Raw genomic sequence first — 18654 nt, forward strand, 5'->3', positions numbered from 1 at the left:
TAATATTACTAAAGGGGAAAAAATTACTTTCCAGATTATTAAAGTATCTAAAATTAATCACACGATATTTTAAAATAAAAAACTTCAAATAGAACATTATTTTTTAAAGAAAAATTAAGACGGTTGGATTTGGCTTTGGAAAATTTATAAGCTAGTCGGCTAAAAGTTAATTGGGGGCCCACTATGGACGTACTGGGCTATGGGCTGTGCATGGCAGGCAAGGACGTGGGGGTTGGTGTCGATCAACACGTCACCGAAAAGGACAAGAGTGCCCCGGAGACAAGTGCTCAAATCCCCAAAAGTACGGCTTTGAGTAGTTATTATGGTCAGGACAAATATATATATATATAAATAATAATCATGATTATAATTAAGGGAGGCATATTTGAGAAGAGGGTCAGGTTAGGTCAGGTCAGGTCATCCCTCCGTTTAGTCGCTCGCACAAAGGAATTTTTTGGGTTAAGGAGATTATCTCTAATTACAAATATTATATATACATATATAATTTAAGATGAAAACAAATTGAATTAGTTAAGAGCTCTTTTCATGGGTGGAGAGAATATTTTGTAGATCAATTTACCCCCTGCTTTACTGATTTATTCTGATTAGAATCGTGTCGAAATAGAAGCTGCCTTATCTTGCCTCTCTTTTTTAAGGTACGGGAAACTTGGCATCTTCATAAGATTCCGAAAGCTAGTTTTTAAGAACCTCTAGCGAGGAAAAAGAAAAAGAAAAAGTTTAGTTGTCAGAGTGCATGTAAATAATGTCACCTATCTATCTTAGCCTTGCCAAGGTCACTGTTAACTTTTTCTTTGTTTCTTAATCTCCAAATATGCCGTGTGCGTTAATAGCAAGGTTGATGCCTGGTGAGCTCCAAATACAAGGCATTCACGAGACTGAGAGCATATGTAGATCCACTGTAGTGGCGTAAACTTTGTACTTATCCTACTCGGTTTGTATCAGTAGATTCTGACTGCCTGTCTGTCTCTCTGTCTGTCCTCAATTCTACTCTCACTGGGATCTGGTACTCTCCATTCCACGTACATCCGTTAGAGGTTTATAACTAGGAACTCATTTTAGCACATAAACCCATCAAATCCAATCCCTCAACAAACGTTTTACCTTAGTTTATCCATATAGCTTAAGATAAACTGCACGTCTGATGCTTAATGAGCTTTAGATACTATGGCAATGATGACCTTGAAAATTAATATGAAAGTGACTTCCTCACCATCTATATGACTCTCTGTCGAGGTCGAGGTTTACTCGAAGACTAAAATGTATATGGATGGTTAAAAACCTACGATCATGGTCATTTTGGAGCTGGGGCCCTTGTTGCTTTTTTAGTACTTTTCTTCCATATATCCTTTAACTTTGTAGGGCCAAGCCAAAGTCATGGATTGCAATGAGGAGGAGAGGAGAGTCGATGCATACATGCATGCATGGCCAATAATTTAGACAAGTTAGGAGACAATGGGTAGTTATTCAGAGCTGCACAACCAATCTCGGGTTTGGTGCTCTGTCCCAACTCCCACTCTTAACTGCTTTTTAACAGTCTGCAACCCCCCTCCCACGTGAAGCCTCTTACACTCTCTTAAATATCTTCACTCCCCGAAACCCACTTCCCATCGATCCTTGCATGGGGAAGGAAGTCTCCTTCCATCTTACATGCTGATGCTTTACTTGGGTCTACCTTCAAAGAGATCATTTATGGCGCTCCCATTTATTACTATCACTGTCCATAGGTTAGATAATGTGAAAGATGTATTAGTTGCCTAAGCTTTTGCTTGTAAGTTTTATTTGCTCATATTAGTAGATCTAGCCCGTGGAAGTGTGAAACCCTTGTAGATCTACTGGATGAGCTCCAGGAATTAATGATCTTTAATTGAAATATAAACCTTCTGACTCGATGTTGGTCCACATCACATGGCACCAACATCGTAGTGTGCATGATCCATTATAAAATAAGAAATGACAAAAATATTTCCGAATGGATTTGTAAAATAATATTCATTGATTGAAGCAACCCTCCCCCCCCACCCCAAAAAAAAGACCAAGTGAGAGAATATAGTACAAACATTCATTCTCTTAAAAGATTCCGTTAATTTGATATTGGCAAACAAAATCCAACCCGTCTCGCTGCGTTCCTTATTATGATGACAGCTTATGTCTTAATATCAAGACGAAATCCAACGTAACATAACGATTTGGTTATTTATTGCTACCGTTGGATTTTAAATTTAAAATTTAGAAAAAATTTAAAATAAAAATGACAAAGATTAAATATATTTCACTCTCTATATTTTAGACGGATCACTTTAACCCCTTCAATATTATTTTATATTATTATTTCTCTCTGCATATTGGAGGAAGCTGCAGATGTTACGTTTTAAGTCCTAAAATATAGTTAAATAAAATGGGGAGAAATCCTGCCTAGCTTCCAGCTCTGCTTGTTACTATGATTTGCCATAACTCATTAGATTTTTGGCTATTTTTTCCTAAGAATTAAATATCTCTATGGATATAATAGGATGTAAGAGGCAGATCTTTGCTCTCTCCCCCCTCCTCGGTTTTTTCTTTCTTCTTTTCTTTCTTTATTCTTTACGTTCTTGGATTCACAAATCTATTCAAATGGGATCTTTAGATGTTTTGTTAAATTCACTAGACTCTGTCAGTGACATACCTATATCCCTATCTAAGCTTGCTTTCTAGTTGGGTGCTTAGTTTTTCAAAACTTATGTTGTTATACTTATAGTGTTGTCAATTGGCCAAACAAAAGGCTTGCTTCTTATTCAGTCTATATTGCAGCAAAGTGTGGGCTTATTTTTAAGGGTCTTGCCCTATTTCTCATTTCATCTTTTGTATCAAATTGTAATTGATTGATTGAAATGATTAATATGATCGGTCCACAGAATTTCTTTCCAACAAAAAATAGCAAGATTTACTACTTGGGCTTTTATTGGATGCCAAATTTAATCAATCTAACCCAGTGAATGAAATGACTGGGTCTCATGAATCAAATCAGGCCCAACCCAAGTTCTAAATTCCTTCAGCCTTTGGGGATTTTAAGCGCCTGAGCAAACGTAATATTTTTATTTGTTTCCTTTGGGCGTTTAATTTATTTTGAACAGACAACGGAGGAACACCAAAAACTCCTTAGAAGATCAAATGATAGAAAAATAATTTAATCGGACATGCTCTGCTGGTGCTCGATTAATCCTGAAAAATCGGCTGAAATTGGGGTGAAATTTGCAGCTCCGGGAAACTTGTGTTCCAACGTTTAATTAATTACGGAGCTTTTGTCCAGGATTGTTGCATTTTTTTTCCCGTTATCTTTTTTATGTATTAAGTTATAATCGATTTAAAAAAAAAAAATCTTGAGGTATGATTCTTTCTACGACGGAAATAATAATAATAAATTATTAGAATAAACTAGGGGTGGCCCACCTAGTGGCTCGCAGGTGCCGAAGGAGGAGGACGGTACGCACGCGACGGGATATGAAGGGAATCAGCTGACGATCAATGTAGGCTGCCGTTGAACCACCACCGGAGTACATGCAGCACTGCACTTCTAGAGCATTTAACCAAGCTCGCATTCTAAAGTTGTCATTTTAAGCTTTCCCGTTTATCAAATATTATAGTGAAAATCATAGTTGATAAGTATAAATATGGAGTTTCTTCTCAGTCTGAGTAATTGATAGGAATCAGTTGCCATATCTGAGGTAGGATTGCAGCGAGTAGAAATAAGTGTGCCAAAATTTAGTAAACTTTAATTCCACCTTCCTTCTCCTGTCGATGGAAATCCGTTAAATCCACTAGTTTCTGTAAATAAGCGAGGCATGGTCCAAACTCCGAAGGGAGTAGCAGACTCTAATATGTTATGACTGATTTAAAAGCTCCCTAAGGGGGCAAATTTGTCTAATATTCTTTGAGTAATTTTAATTATTCTTAAAAGAGTGTAATATAAATTTTTAACCCATTCGTTCAAGTTAGAGAGGTTTTTCTCTTCTAACATTTTTGGGTTTCAACGAGAGAGAAAGAAAAACGGAAGAGAGTTTAGGTTTGAATTTTTTTGAATTAGAGAAAAATTATTAGTGCTCAAGGTTTTAAATATGATCATCTTGCTTGGTTATATAGGAGATGGTATCATTTTTTTTATTTGGTGATGAATCTTTTCTTATTTTTATAATCTCCATAGAGGTAATCTCAAATACTCCTATTTGTAAGCTTTCTCTTATTGATAGTGTATATGATTGCTCGTAAACTATATGGATGTAAACCGGATTTAAGTGAACCACGTAAATCTTATATTGTGATGGTGTGGTGCTCTTTTATTATTATTCTCTACTAATTAATATGTATTGAGGATAAATTTTAAATATTTATTTGAAATTAGTTTGTTCATGATATTATGACAAATCTAATCTAACTAGGTTGATGATCAAAATGTCCCATTCTTTTTTCACATAACTTTCTTCACATAATCAATATTTAATAAATACAGCCGAAAGTAGGTTGAAGATGAAATAGGTCTTATTCTTTCTTCACATAATCAATCGTTTAACAAATAAAGCCAAAATACAGTGAAATGAAATACAATTAAACATATAAATTCTTTATTTTTTGAGATTAAAAAAAATTAAAGAAAAACATGTATCTATCTTAGTGTCCTTTGGAAGAACCACAGCCCATGATCGAGTCAGGCAGCCTTCCAACCTTGTCCACGCCTTCTTCAAATGCAATCCCCATGCCCATAAAGAAATGTGGCTCGATGTGACAATGGAAAGCCCAAACCCCAGGGTTATCCGCTCGAAATCTTAAAGCCGTCCAACCCAAGGGATGCATCACAACCGTGTTCTTCATAATTGGGTCCTTCAAATTGTAACCTTTTGGGTGCAACTCCGGATCAAACTTGCCAATCCCGTAGCCCAGCACCCAGAAGTCATGCCCATGCAGGTGCCACGGGTGCGCCTCACTCTTGTTGTTGAGCGCCATTGCATTTTGCAGTATAATATCCACAGTAGAGTTGAACTCGAGTCTGTAGATCGAGTTGCTCCTCGTTGCATTCGGGTTCTTGGGCGGAAGGCCTATGTCGTAGCTCTTGTAATCGTACGTATCCGGGGGTGGCATTTGGTCGAACACATTGCGTAGTCTTTGTTTAAGAGCTACGAGATAGGGAGTATGTGGGAGATCAAACGAGACGTTGTTGACAGACCACCTGGTCCGACCATCGACTTTGTTTTGGGTGTTGAGCAGAATGATCGAACGGTCGGAAGTGGGTGGGGGAATCTCGATGTACTCGGGATGGGATCGTGTGGCTATGCTTTGCTGGAAACGGTCCATGGTGTCGTTCCACATGGGACCAGCAGGGGGGAGTGTTGTGGGCAGCTTACGGGGGTGGTTCGGGTAGTAGTTAAGGACGGCGGTGGCGGTAGGCGTACCGGGCTCCCGGGCGACGACGTTGACGGCGGCCCAGTAGTTCCGGGAGGGATCTTGGTTTGCTGTGAGGAGAACGGAGTAGGTCTCGCCGGAGTAGATGTAGAGGTTTTTGACGACGAAGGGGTCCACGTAGTGGCCATCGGCTTCCACTACGGTCAATTCATGACCCTGCAATCGGTAAAAGCAAATGATTAAATTCAGCCCTCTTATTTGCTTTTAATAACATTTTGGAGTTATTTGATCGGAATAAAACAGGTGTTTTTAAAAGAAAAAGGCTCAATTTGTCAACAAGGAAATTGAGGGGAAAAGGGCTTCATTTAAGAAACTCGAGTGGCGATCAAGTCAAACTACGCGTTGGACGATGATTCAAAGGAAACTACAAATGGGACCCATGGGATCGTTCAGTCAGAAAGACTGCCATGTCCCCACTGGATGAGGAGGAGGAGTTGAGGAAGAAGAAGAAGAAGACTGTGAGAGCAATGCAAGCTAGTTTACCTCTATTTCGAAGTTGAGTGCTGAAAGAGAGGTCAGGCTTCCAATTCGAAGTCGGTAAGTTTTTCCCGGGACGACCGTGAACACTTCCGAGGAGCACTCAGGATTTGTCGCATCACAAACTCCACTTGTAGCGGGAGAACAGTTGAACTTTCCTCTCCCATTGATCAAAAGAGACTGCACATCATCAAATTGAAACGATTAATCCAACCGTAAAAGGCTACATTTGTTGTTATCCAAGTGCTTGAGACACTCGGTTCGCTAATATACCTGAGGCTCCCCAACCCAAGTGATCGGTATCGACGCGAGCCCGGTGGCCTCCTCGTAGGAACTTTTATGCCACCAATCGTTGAGCAAAATGCTATATTCACGGTCATATGTGAACGGCTCGACCACGCCGTCCGGCACGGTTACTCGGATCATGCCATTGAGTCCGGCAGACCTTTGCATTCCATAGTGTGCATGGTAAAGATAAGTCCCAGGCTGCGTCATTTTTTTTTTTAATCAAAAAAAAAAAAATAATCAGTTCTCTTGAAGAACTCATAATATGCTTGTCTAGATATTTTTCTTCAACTTCGAATACTTACTCTATCGACTACAAATCTATAAGTAAATGTCTCTCCAGGAAGTATAGGACACTGGGTGACTCCTTCAGTTCCATCAGACCATGGTGTCCCAATCTACATCGACAATGGCTCGTGTTAATTATTAAGAAGCACTAACTATGATCGTATAGAGATGAATTAGAAAGAGTACCTGTCTAATGCCATGCCAATGGATGGCTGTGTTCTCGGTTAGCAAGCCATTCTTGACTTCGACGACGATTGTGTCTCCTTGCTGTGCGATTATCGTCGGGCCGGGTGTCTCGCCGTTGATCGTGACGGCGAGCTTCTTGAAACAATCTGGGGATTTGAATTGGTACGAGATCTCCCATCTATGATGACGGACTTTAGCTTGCACGAAGCCTACAGTGGCAAAGATGGCGAGAAGCCAGAACAGCACCTTGGTAACTGGGAATAGAGCGGAGCCCATTCGTTAAGAGTCTTTGCTGCTTTGTTGAGGCAAATCAATTGAAGGATTCATGTACTCTTTGGAATATACAGGGCTATTTATATGTACATAGACTGGGGTCTGGGGGAAAAAATAAAAGAACGAGTCAGTCAGTACCTGCTCTGCGTGTGGGTCAAATAGGATCAATCATGCTCCCTCCCATCCCAATAGAAATAGTCCTACGACCGGGTAGGTGAATACTAATTCATATTTATTATTACTAAAATGATAGATGAAAATTATTTTTATAACTAATCCGTTAGTATCAAATCATTGCTCACTATTTAAATAGCCTACATCGCGGGAGATTACGTGATATCCGGAGATATTCGGGGTAGCCAGTGACATGCATGTTAGTGTAAGAAAAACAATCATGCATCTTGTGATTAAAATAAGTTAATATCGGAACAAATTCCCATATAACCAGTCAAAATCGGCTATTACTACTGGTCCTCGAGTTCATACCTTCCCAGAGGATAGGATAAATTGAGGTCCTACTCCTCCAACTACTCTAATTGATCAATTCAAATCCACCCACGCGTTTGAATATGCCAGATCCAATCCAAGCACTTTTGTTTAAGAAATTTCTTTCTTTCATTTTTGGTGGCGTTTGAACATGTCAGATCCAACTAAAACAATTAGCCATGAAATTGAACTGCCCATCGTAAGTCATATGTGAATGTCATGCAATATGAAATCAAACTAAACTAACGGATTGTTCTCCTTGTACCTTCCTGCGAGGTGCGAGCATAGACATAGTCTTCCACAATGAAACTTATTTGACTACATTTCTAATGATAAAAATAGTAAACTTATATAATAGCATATGTCATATCGCGTTACCAACCAACCCTCGTGAATTGCATTACAACTGCTTTCTGGAAAGACAAAAAGTTGAAAAGGGAGAAGAGACTTGAACTAAAATAGAATTATTTTTAAAATTTTAAAAAATTATTTTAAAATTGAATGACTAAAATAAAATAAATTATTTTTAAAATGAACGGCTATGAGTTTTGCGCATCCTCTAAATTCAAGCATGATTTTTTTTTGTACGTATGCATGCATGTCCTTCGTAGAAAATCATTGACTAATTTTCAGATTTCTTAGTTAAAAATATTTATCTTTTATCTATTGAATTATTAAAATAACTGTGTAAATAATATATACTTTGAGTATATATATATACATATCAAGTTTAGAATCATCTACATGAGAGATTATTTAGAGGAATATATTTCTCCGATGCTTGCTTTGGTATTCAGGTTTATTGATGCATTAACTTCTGACATGGGAGAAGATAGCACACAGTAGATATAGTTATTTATAGTATCGAAATTACAAACACTAATATATCCTTAGCGGTGATATTTTATAAGATACTTTACGCAGCCCTGAAATAATATTTTTATCTGCAGCCCACGTTTCATAGTTGTATAGATTAATTAAAACTTATTAATATATCTAGATTTCCCTACCTTCAAGGTAACGCGATGCTATCATGCTAACAACTCCAATAAACACATGCATATTATATTAGTCAATGATATATATTTGAAAACATACAGCTACATCTTAGTAGAGACAACTAGCTTTACATAACAGCGAAATAAATTACTAGTTTTGTTCGCAGTATTTGGAAGACAAGGTGAAGGGATCATTAATTAAGGCACGGGTTTCATCTCGAGGATTTTAAAGTTTAAATATATCAATCAATCGTAAAGTTAATTTAGTTAGATAGGAGTATAGAAATGTATTTGAAGACATGCACATGCATAATATTCACATTTAATTGGTGCTACTCTAACGGACACTTCCATGAAATTTCCTGATACTCTAAATATTTAAATTCATATGAAGCTCTGACAGTATTAAGAAAAGTAAATCTTCGAAGCTCGCCACGATTTCAACGATGGATTAAAGGATTATTGAGGGGTTATTGGCAAGTGGAAACTAATTTTGGAGAAATGTCCGGGAGTAGGTGGACTACGTGTTGAAATAGGAGAAAAATCGATGAAGTCAATCATATTATGCCCTAATTTTTTTTTTAAAAAAAGATAGACATTTAAGAAAAGAATAATATGCACTAGATAGTTTAGTTTGATTTCATATTGAGGGGTCCCATTTGTAGTTTCCTTTGAATCATCGTCCAACGCGTAGTTTGACTTGATCGCCACTCGAGTTTCTTAAATGAAGCCCTTTTCCCCTCAATTTCCTTGTTGACAAATTGAGCCTTTTTCTTTTAAAAACACCTGTTTTATTCCGATCAAATAACTCCAAAATGTTATTAAAAGCAAATAAGAGGGCTGAATTTAATCATTTGCTTTTACCGATTGCAGGGTCATGAATTGACCGTAGTGGAAGCCGATGGCCACTACGTGGACCCCTTCGTCGTCAAAAACCTCTACATCTACTCCGGCGAGACCTACTCCGTTCTCCTCACAGCAAACCAAGATCCCTCCCGGAACTACTGGGCCGCCGTCAACGTCGTCGCCCGGGAGCCCGGTACGCCTACCGCCACCGCCGTCCTTAACTACTACCCGAACCACCCCCGTAAGCTGCCCACAACACTCCCCCCTGCTGGTCCCATGTGGAACGACACCATGGACCGTTTCCAGCAAAGCATAGCCACACGATCCCATCCCGAGTACATCGAGATTCCCCCACCCACTTCCGACCGTTCGATCATTCTGCTCAACACCCAAAACAAAGTCGATGGTCGGACCAGGTGGTCTGTCAACAACGTCTCGTTTGATCTCCCACATACTCCCTATCTCGTAGCTCTTAAACAAAGACTACGCAATGTGTTCGACCAAATGCCACCCCCGGATACGTACGATTACAAGAGCTACGACATAGGCCTTCCGCCCAAGAACCCGAATGCAACGAGGAGCAACTCGATCTACAGACTCGAGTTCAACTCTACTGTGGATATTATACTGCAAAATGCAATGGCGCTCAACAACAAGAGTGAGGCGCACCCGTGGCACCTGCATGGACATGACTTCTGGGTGCTGGGCTACGGGATTGGCAAGTTTGATCCGGAGTTGCACCCAAAAGGTTACAATTTGAAGGACCCAATTATGAAGAACACGGTTGTGATGCATCCCTTGGGTTGGACGGCTTTAAGATTTCGAGCAGATAACCCTGGGGTTTGGGCTTTCCATTGTCACATCGAGCCACATTTCTTTATGGGCATGGGGATTGCATTTGAAGAAGGCGTGGACAAGGTTGGAAGGCTGCCTGACTCGATCATGGGCTGTGGTTCTTCCAAAGGACACTAAGATAGATACATGTTTTTCTTTAATTTTTTTTAATCTCAAAAAATAAAGAATTTATATGTTTAATTGTATTTCATTTCACTGTATTTTGGCTTTATTTGTTAAACGATTGATTATGTGAAGAAAGAATAAGACCTATTTCATCTTCAACCTACTTTCGGCTGTATTTATTAAATATTGATTATGTGAAGAAAGTTATGTGAAAAAAGAATGGGACATTTTGATCATCAACCTAGTTAGATTAGATTTGTCATAATATCATGAACAAACTAATTTCAAATAAATATTTAAAATTTATCCTCAATACATATTAATTAGTAGAGAATAATAATAAAAGAGCACCACACCATCACAATATAAGATTTACGTGGTTCACTTAAATCCGGTTTACATCCATATAGTTTACGAGCAATCATATACACTATCAATAAGAGAAAGCTTACAAATAGGAGTATTTGAGATTACCTCTATGGAGATTATAAAAATAAGAAAAGATTCATCACCAAATAAAAAAAATGATACCATCTCCTATATAACCAAGCAAGATGATCATATTTAAAACCTTGAGCACTAATAATTTTTCTCTAATTCAAAAAAATTCAAACCTAAACTCTCTTCCGTTTTTCTTTCTCTCTCGTTGAAACCCAAAAATGTTAGAAGAGAAAAACCTCTCTAACTTGAACGAATGGGTTAAAAATTTATATTACACTCTTTTAAGAATAATTAAAAATACTCAAAGAATATTAGACAAATTTGCCCCCTTAGGGAGCTTTTAAATCAGTCATAACATATTAGAGTCTGCTACTCCCTTCGGAGTTTGGACCATGCCTCGCTTATTTACAGAAACTAGTGGATTTAACGGATTTCCATCGACAGGAGAAGGAAGGTGGAATTAAAGTTTACTAAATTTTGGCACACTTATTTCTACTCGCTGCAATCCTACCTCAGATATGGCAACTGATTCCTATCAATTACTCAGACTGAGAAGAAACTCCATATTTATACTTATCAACTATGATTTTCACTATAATATTTGATAAACGGGAAAGCTTAAAATGACAACTTTAGAATGCGAGCTTGGTTAAATCTTCGCAGAAGAAAAGAAGGCAAGCGACGGACAGAGCCCGCGATAGCCAAGAGTCGCCATCCAAAGGCACGGCCTGGAGTAAAGGGAAATATTGATAGCGTCAGAGGCTTAAATAGGAGTTGAGAAGACGGTGTATTGGACAGTGAACCAATCCTCTAGTGAGCTCGTTCAATGCCCCCCACCTACTCCTTCACCATCTTCCCTCCTCTCTGCTCCAATCCCGCCATTAGAGAGCTTTGGGAGGAACCAGAGGAAAAGGTCAGGGGAGGAGGTGGGGAAAGAAAGCTTAGACGGGACAGAGGAGGAACTCGTGCTGTGGATGGGACGGAGGAATTGGTGGCGGCGGGCGGCGGTAATGACCATGATGGCATGATGGCACAAAAAAGGTGATGGTCTTCGGAAGTTTACATCACATCGCTGTATCATTCATCTGTAAGTAATTTTCTTTTCTTGATAGAAGATTCTACAATAGTCTAGCTAATTTAGTTCCTATTGGGCTGGGTTGTATCTTTAACTCTTTTATGAGCTTGCATCACTGCTTATAGAACAACTCGTATTTGGGTTGGGCTGCATTAACTTCACTTATGCACGTATTATATATTAATCCAACCATACAAGTATGTGTCTTCAAATGTTTTTTATTCTAAATAATATATTGTAATGAACATTTTGCCGATATACTCTTTTTTTTTTTTCTCTTCTCTCTCTCTCTCAACAAAAGAAAAAAAAAAGGGGAAAGAAAAGAGGAAAATAAAATAAATTTCGTTCACACATGCAGTGCTGCATGTACTCCGGTGGTGGTTCAACGGCAGCCTACATTGACCGTCAGCTGATTCCCCTCATATCCCGTCGCGTGCGTACCGTCCTCCTCCTTCGGCACCTGCGAGCCACTAGGTGGGCCACCCTCCTGCTCACGTGGCATCATAGGTGGCAAGTCCGCGGGACCCATTTGGTGCTGCCACATCATCACACTTCTTAAGGGAACCCCCATGCCCTTGGCTAGCTATTAGATTAGACGGTGGAGATACTATCCCATACCTGAATCATCGGGAAAGGTGTGGATGGGATGAGAGCAGAAAGCAGCTCGGTAGAATTATACGCCTGGTGCCACGTGTCATTCTCATCGGTGACGTGACATCCTGCTACTCTCGGGTCCACGGGTATTCCCGTGCCCTGCGAGATCGTATCGTATATCCCGTGATCCCTACCGCATCAAAACCACAATCTAAGCACATTAAATCCAATAAATCTCCACTATCTTATGGAATAAACATCCGCCCGTCAATCTTGGCCGTTGGATTTACCTCAGGGACATTAACGGGTCGGATCCGACGAAGATCTGATGGCTGGGATTTGATGGCCCCTCCGGGAACCACTGTGCCATATCATTCCCAAATACGTTTGCCATACCTTCTTGATGCGGCTGCAGGTACATCTACCACACGATTGCCAATCAATGAGAACGTGCCACGTATTCAATGTGTAGTATATATATATATATACTATTAAGATCATGAGATATAAAACCACCTGCATGCCTGAGGTCGAGGGGTCATACGATGAAATGTGATTACTCAGCAAATACTTCTGCATTGAAGCATTGAGGTGAAATTTTTTAAATTAATTGCATTTAATTAAATTTAATGTTTATGTAATGAGTAGTGCTTATAGTTATAGACCAACCTTTCTTTCTGTCACACGAGTCAAAGCCTCCATGAGGAACTTCTCACACGATTCAACCTCACTCATAGATGTCACGCTTAGTTGGTCTGGCTCAAAAAATCTGGTCCAATTCAAGTAAACATATAAAAAAGAAGACACTAGAAATTTAGCTACAGGATTCAATATATTGGTCACCATCTGCGGAAAGTCACAAACCTTAGGCGTTCCTCTGAGAGCTGAAGCTGTTGTTGATATCTATTAATCTCTTGATGAAGCTCCTGGATATAATAATATTAAAGAGCTTGTGAACTTATAATGGGCAGCCAAGAAAAAGAAAAAAAAACAATAGTAAACCTTTTTACCTCTATATTGGAGTTAACAACGCCAGGGCTGAATAAAAACATCATATGTGAGGCAAAAAGGACGTAGTAAATATATTGCCAAGATAACAAATGGTACAATGAGAAAGGAAAAGAAGAAGAAGAAGAAGAAGAAGAAAGAAGCAATATGAGATTATGCTGTGGAATAATTACAAACTTGGTCAGTTGGGCAGCCATGTCGCTCTCACACTTGAGCTGCTTAAGCGTTCTTATCAAATACTGCACGTTGCATGCAAATAATGATCAATCTCGTGCTTTTTTTTAAAAAAAAATAATCAAATTCTGCATTTTTACGTGCCAAAAATAAAAATAAAAATAAAAATAAAAGAAGCATCTTACTTCTCTATTTTGGAGAACTCTGCACCCCAAAAAGACAATCAAAAGAGAGAAGTAGTATTAAAATGTACAACTCAATCAAATTATAACCTAAAAGAAAAAAACAAAAATTGATGACAAAAGAAATCAGCTCCCATACCCTCCTCTATCATGCTCTGGAAGATTTATGTATCTAGCGAGCACATCCTCTATCCTATAAAAAAAAACCAAGCAACAACTATATCAGAGAAGGAAAGGTTAAAGAGAAGAAAAAAAAGAAAACCTTTTATCAACTTTAGGTTTGCTACTGAAAGAAACAATTAGGGCGTTTCAACTGGTAACACCTCCGCCGGCCGGAGAAATGACTAAGCCTTCCGGAGGGAGAGAACATGATAAGAGCGATGTCGATGTCGCAGAGGACGGAGAGCTCGTAGGCTTTCTTGATGAGGCCATTGCGACGCTTGGAGAAGGTCACTTGGCGATTAGTGTTGTTCTCTATCCTCTTTATTTGTAGCTTGACTCGCCCCATGATCCAAGAAAAGGTATCAAGGACGAGGAGATTAACCTAAGAAGGGTAAAAGTTTAAAAATGGAGACACGAGGAAAAAAGAAATGTTAAGAGAGAGAAAGAGAGAGATGAGATGAGATGGATTTTGAGGAGGAGGGGATGCGAGGAATGAGGAGAGAGGAAGAACGAGAGGGATTTTAGAAGCTGCAATTCCGGGAGGGAATTGGTTTTAGGAGTTGGTGGGTCCACCGAGTTTGGCTCCAAGGCCACGAACAACTACGCGTTTGCTTCTCTATCCCGGTCGCGACACGTGGAGAGATGATGAGCATGTATTTGATCCGAGAGGATCTTAAAGTTTCCCTGCCCGTACGGATGGATTCTATGTCCGCGTTGTCTACGTGGCATGGAGGGGGGTGTAATGAATTCTCTACAACCTGCCTGGTAATTGGAACTCCTTACGACCAAGAAGGGAAACTTACTTCACGGGCCAAAAAAGTTCGAGTTGGGCCGATACTGTCATAATTCGACTCTGTTAATTAGCATTTATAGAAAAGATATCTTTTGCCAGAGAAATCACGTTATCATGCAACGTTTAGATTGAGGGATTTATATATGATATCCACTAGTAAGAGGAGTAAACTACAATATAACTTTTTAAATTCCCGTGTGTTATAAGGACACCTGGATCCCTTTTCTGGTCTCAAGTTCGGTTTACCAGACAGCAGCACTTTTCTTGTCCTCTGTTTCCCTTTACATATCCATATGTTAAATCTCCAAGACATGTGAATAGGACTCCATGCACATCTACCAATAAAATTTTCGACAACCAATGTATAACTTTTTCATATTTAACAAGGAAAAACCCAATGATATCTAGCGAAAGGAAAGCTGCATCCTTGAGCTCCAATGGACAACAAAGTAGAGAGATAAAATTCCATTAATACATATGCCATGTCTCCGTGACAATTGACAACCCACACACCCTCATATATTCTCCCATATGGTCACAAGACTGATACCACCCTAAGACTCAATAGACTCTGTGTCCCTGTGTACTAACACATGTCCCTAGTAAAGAGAAAGAGAGAACAGGACATGGCCAAACCTAGCTAGATAGATCTCTAAGACCAACTAATGATATATGTCTTTGATTTAATTATAGGTAGGTAACTTCACATAATGGAGCAGGCATTAGGGTTGTCATCACTGAACAAGTTAGTTAACTGGTCCTCTTGTCTGGGTACTTGGTTGGAGAAGTTCATGGCCTCCACATTCCTCACATAGCCAGGAGGTGCCTTCTTGTCATAGGCCTGGGCAGCATAAGGTTGGGAGACCAAGTTGTAAGGGATGTAAGGCCACCTCTCTGCCTTCTTCCCTGTGGATTGAACCTTCTTTAGGACCTTCTTCTCCTCAACCAAACCGGTCACTGTTACCCTGTGCTGCTTCCTATTGATGTCCACCGAATGAACTCCTAACAAAGCCCACAGGATTGTATCAGTAAATTAAGAAGAGAAGTTGAAGTACTTGTGAGGTAAGTAAGTAGCTAGCTAGCTAGCTAACCTTTCATTTTGGAGAGGGCTTTCTTGACTTTAAGTTCACAGCCATCGCAGTCCATCCTGACCTTGAGCTCCACTGTTTGCAACTGCTTCCTCTTCTTGTACTTGTGGCCACCGGCCAAGCCAAAGTAGTGTAGGATGCCTCCCATGGTGCCGGCCTCGTTTTAGCTCCACGACTAGTGCAAAGCTTGTGAGGTAGAAGAATAGAGCAACAATGCAATGAAGTCTTGAGGTGGGGGTGTCTGGAATTTGAATTTAATTTGATGAACAGGACCACAGCCAACTCTTCCTTGAAATAGCCAGCCAAATCACAAAGGCTATGGTTAGAGGAGAACTTGGAGGAGGAGAAGAGAAGAGAAGACTACGGATTTACACAGATGTCTTTGTTGATGTGGGTTCTTGCTTAGTAACTGCATGTGAGAAGTTTCCTAAGATACCTTCCCCACATCACAATGGCTCTCAGTCCCAGCTCTTCACACACTTCTCTTTTGCTTCACCTAAACCCATTCTTATATAGGCCTCCGAAAGGCATGAGCAAACCCAAAAAGAAAACTTTAGCCACCCAATGCCAATAAAGTAATGAAAGATGGACAAAAGAACACACCCTAATTAATTACTCGTGTGCTCCTTTTAATTTGTTGGGTCCCCTCGCCCCTCCTGTGTATTATTATATCAAGTCGTTTTGTGTGTGGGGGCGTAGAAAAGTAAAAGTCCTTGAGTTGCAAGAAAGCTATCTAGACTCGGAAGAGAAAGAGAAACTAAAAACATAAACTAATAAGATAGAAAAAGAGAATACCACTTGTCACTTGCAAGAACTCACTGAGGAGGACAGAGGTGGTGCCTCCTACCATGTTGCACTTCTTAAGAGTCCACGTGGCGTGGCGAGCAAATAGCGACGCGACACGTCTCATTAGTAGTTCACCGGGTTTTACTTAGTTGTTTCCGTTTGATTGCAACATCGCCTTGGATTGCTTGTTACGAAACTACAAAATGAGTGATATTAGGCTAAGCCATGTTTAATGGAATACCAATACCACAAAGTATTTTGTTTGTTCCTCTTGCTCTCTTTGACAAATATTTAGCAGATGACTTCTCTTAGCACACAGTTTTAATTGTCGTGGACTGTGGGTACTTGTGACGCATGTCCTGCCTTCATTATATGAACAATATCTGCATTGCTTGGTGGTCAATAAGCAGGTTGGCAGCTAAATTAGAGTTCTAGTTTTATGCCATGTGGTTCTTAATAAAGGTTGAATGGACTTGGGCGTTAACATCAAGCCTACTTTTCTTTCCCATTTTTCTGAAGCAAGAATTGTCATATATTTTCTTATACCGAAAGGGATGCTCTTGTACTTTAAGCTAGCTGCTTTTATGAAGTATTATGGCATCTGTTGTACTTCAAGAATGTTCTTACTTCTTAACCCTACTTGTTTCAGAATATTAGGCATGATCATTTATTTACAGGGAACATAGAGCCTAAGATCGATGTAATTGTACTTGTTGCACCACATTAATGCACGGATCTTATGGACTGTTAAAAGATATCAAAGCAACCCGGCCTATGGAGGTAGAGTAGTAACGTTTAGCAGGAATTGATCATGGAGAGAAGAGAAATGCTATTTTTCCATACAACCATGCGTGAATGCGTTGCCGACTTCTGACCGACTAGAAGATTCTTAAAGGTGAGGAGGAAAGCTGGATGTAGGTAGAAAGATACATCCTGCTAATGGTTAAGGAATATAATGTTGCAAACTTTTTGCTTTGATTTTGGTCTCTTTCGAACTCCATGCTGAAAGTTTATTCTTTTGGATGCTATGTAGCTTGCATCTACTCCAAACCTTTGTTCCTTCTTGCAATCGAAACTTAGTCCGTAAGGAAAAGAATTGCATCAAAAAGAAGAAGAAGAAGAAGAAGAAGAAGAAGAGAGAGTCAACTCATATATTCCTTCTTTTTTCTCTAGTCACGAGTCATGGACACTGTCAGAAGAATAGATAAATAAATACTCGTGATAGGTTGCGGATACGAAGCTATTTTAAATCAATATATTAGCTGTCTTTGTGATTAATCCTCACTCAAATGAGTTTTTGAAACCAATCCAACAGGACGAGTCTTGGGACTAAACATTTGTATCAGTAAGTTGGAAAGCTTAAAATTCTTAAACCAGTCCACATCCAATTAAATGAGTAAAAGAGAAAGTAGAGAAAGGCTGAAGGTGGGGAGCAAAGGCAGAACAAGGACTTCTTGCCAGAATGTGGCAAATGATCATTATTGTAGTTTAAAGGTTGAATTATATTAACTCATGAGATGATAAATTTAATTTTATACTAGAAATTAGAATTGATATTGAACAAACTTTTCACTAAAGCATCATATATGCATAATTTAAGCTTATCGTGGCTTTAATTAGCTTAGTTATCAAATTTATATATAGAAAAGGGAGCACTAATGCTGTTGTTGGGGTAATATATTTACATCTTCACCATCATGCACAAACAACAATAGAAATCGTATCTTACTGTTCTCAACAGGTAGTGAGTAAGATGAAATGACTTCAAAAAAAGGGTAACCTTTTCTCTTGTATTATTTACATCTTCATCACCATGAACAAACAACTATGGGATCTGTATCTGACTGTTTATCAATAGGTAGTGTTTACAATGAAGTGAATCAAATGAAAGGAGAAAAGAAGAGTAGCCTTTTCTTTTCTAAAGAGGAGGTATGTGGTGGCTAATGTGAGAGAGTAGGGTTGGTGGTGGGCTCAACTACACACCAATCATGCATATGGACAATTATTGTACACAGTATCCCAAAGAAGGCTATATCTCAAGGGCTTATCTGCTGGTGGTTTAGCTTGGAACTTCTATAGATATATAGGGAAATGATCAGGT

General features: G+C 39.3%; 4 protein-coding genes across 4 annotated transcripts; 1 reads left to right on the forward strand and 3 right to left on the reverse strand.

Annotated features, from left to right (window-relative positions):
• Positions 1 to 4511: 4511 nt before the first annotated feature.
• On the reverse strand, positions 4512 to 7020 carry LOC140777192 (L-ascorbate oxidase). Its single transcript, XM_073121136.1, has 5 exons — positions 6688 to 7020; positions 6519 to 6611; positions 6202 to 6414; positions 5935 to 6108; positions 4512 to 5607 (listed from the first exon to the last, which is right to left on the reverse strand). Exons 1-5 carry the CDS (start codon positions 6961 to 6963, stop codon positions 4663 to 4665), a joined length of 1701 nt encoding a protein of 566 aa, XP_072977237.1. The 5' UTR covers positions 6964 to 7020; the 3' UTR covers positions 4512 to 4662.
• Positions 7021 to 7597: 577 nt separating this feature from the next.
• Positions 7598 to 10413, forward strand: LOC140777052 (L-ascorbate oxidase-like). Its single transcript, XM_073120952.1, has 2 exons — positions 7598 to 7645; positions 9273 to 10413. Exons 1-2 carry the CDS (start codon positions 7598 to 7600, stop codon positions 10260 to 10262), a joined length of 1038 nt encoding a protein of 345 aa, XP_072977053.1. The 3' UTR covers positions 10263 to 10413.
• A 1676-nt stretch (positions 10414 to 12089) lies between these two features.
• On the reverse strand, positions 12090 to 14232 carry LOC140779332 (agamous-like MADS-box protein AGL66). The gene is made up of 11 exons (XM_073124357.1): positions 14048 to 14232; positions 13864 to 13917; positions 13728 to 13746; positions 13546 to 13607; positions 13371 to 13398; positions 13225 to 13286; positions 13030 to 13129; positions 12877 to 12933; positions 12651 to 12781; positions 12385 to 12550; positions 12090 to 12301 (listed from the first exon to the last, which is right to left on the reverse strand). Exons 1-11 carry the CDS (start codon positions 14230 to 14232, stop codon positions 12149 to 12151), a joined length of 1017 nt encoding a protein of 338 aa, XP_072980458.1. The 3' UTR covers positions 12090 to 12148.
• An 833-nt stretch (positions 14233 to 15065) lies between these two features.
• Positions 15066 to 16230, reverse strand: LOC140778793 (heavy metal-associated isoprenylated plant protein 23-like). Its single transcript, XM_073123661.1, has 2 exons — positions 15771 to 16230; positions 15066 to 15681 (listed from the first exon to the last, which is right to left on the reverse strand). Exons 1-2 carry the CDS (start codon positions 15913 to 15915, stop codon positions 15383 to 15385), a joined length of 444 nt encoding a protein of 147 aa, XP_072979762.1. The 5' UTR covers positions 15916 to 16230; the 3' UTR covers positions 15066 to 15382.
• Between the last annotated feature and the right edge of the window lie 2424 nt (positions 16231 to 18654).

This window comes from Typha angustifolia, chromosome 15, assembly GCF_048772165.1.
Source record: "Typha angustifolia cultivar Huaian chromosome 15, ASM4877216v1, whole genome shotgun sequence".
Classification (NCBI taxonomy): Eukaryota; Viridiplantae; Streptophyta; class Magnoliopsida; order Poales; family Typhaceae; genus Typha; species Typha angustifolia.

What these genes read in the sequence shown, in the direction of transcription:
- LOC140777052 (XM_073120952.1), top strand. Translation starts at nt 7,598, where the DNA reads ATGTCAGATCCAACTAAAACAATTAGCCATGAAATTGAACTGCCCATC. An exon ending in ATGAAATTGAACTGCCCATC is followed by an intron (nt 7,646 to 9,272) that starts GTAAGTCATATG and finishes TGTTATTAAAAG; the next exon opens with CAAATAAGAGGGCTGAATTT.
- LOC140777192 (XM_073121136.1), bottom strand. Translation starts at nt 6,963, where the DNA reads ATGGGCTCCGCTCTATTCCCAGTTACCAAGGTGCTGTTCTGGCTTCTC. An exon ending in ATAGATTTGTAGTCGATAGA is followed by an intron (nt 6,415 to 6,518) that starts GTAAGTATTCGA and finishes AAAATGACGCAG; the next exon opens with CCTGGGACTTATCTTTACCA. An exon ending in CACTCAACTTCGAAATAGAG is followed by an intron (nt 5,608 to 5,934) that starts GTAAACTAGCTT and finishes TACCGATTGCAG; the next exon opens with GGTCATGAATTGACCGTAGT.
- LOC140779332 (XM_073124357.1), bottom strand. Translation starts at nt 14,232, where the DNA reads ATGGGGCGAGTCAAGCTACAAATAAAGAGGATAGAGAACAACACTAAT. An exon ending in ATGGCTGCCCAACTGACCAA is followed by an intron (nt 13,399 to 13,545) that starts GTTTGTAATTAT and finishes GTTTTTATTCAG; the next exon opens with CCCTGGCGTTGTTAACTCCA. An exon ending in TTGTTAACTCCAATATAGAG is followed by an intron (nt 13,287 to 13,370) that starts GTAAAAAGGTTT and finishes TATTATATCCAG; the next exon opens with GAGCTTCATCAAGAGATTAA.
- LOC140778793 (XM_073123661.1), bottom strand. Translation starts at nt 15,915, where the DNA reads ATGGGAGGCATCCTACACTACTTTGGCTTGGCCGGTGGCCACAAGTAC. An exon ending in AGCCCTCTCCAAAATGAAAG is followed by an intron (nt 15,682 to 15,770) that starts GTTAGCTAGCTA and finishes GGGCTTTGTTAG; the next exon opens with GAGTTCATTCGGTGGACATC.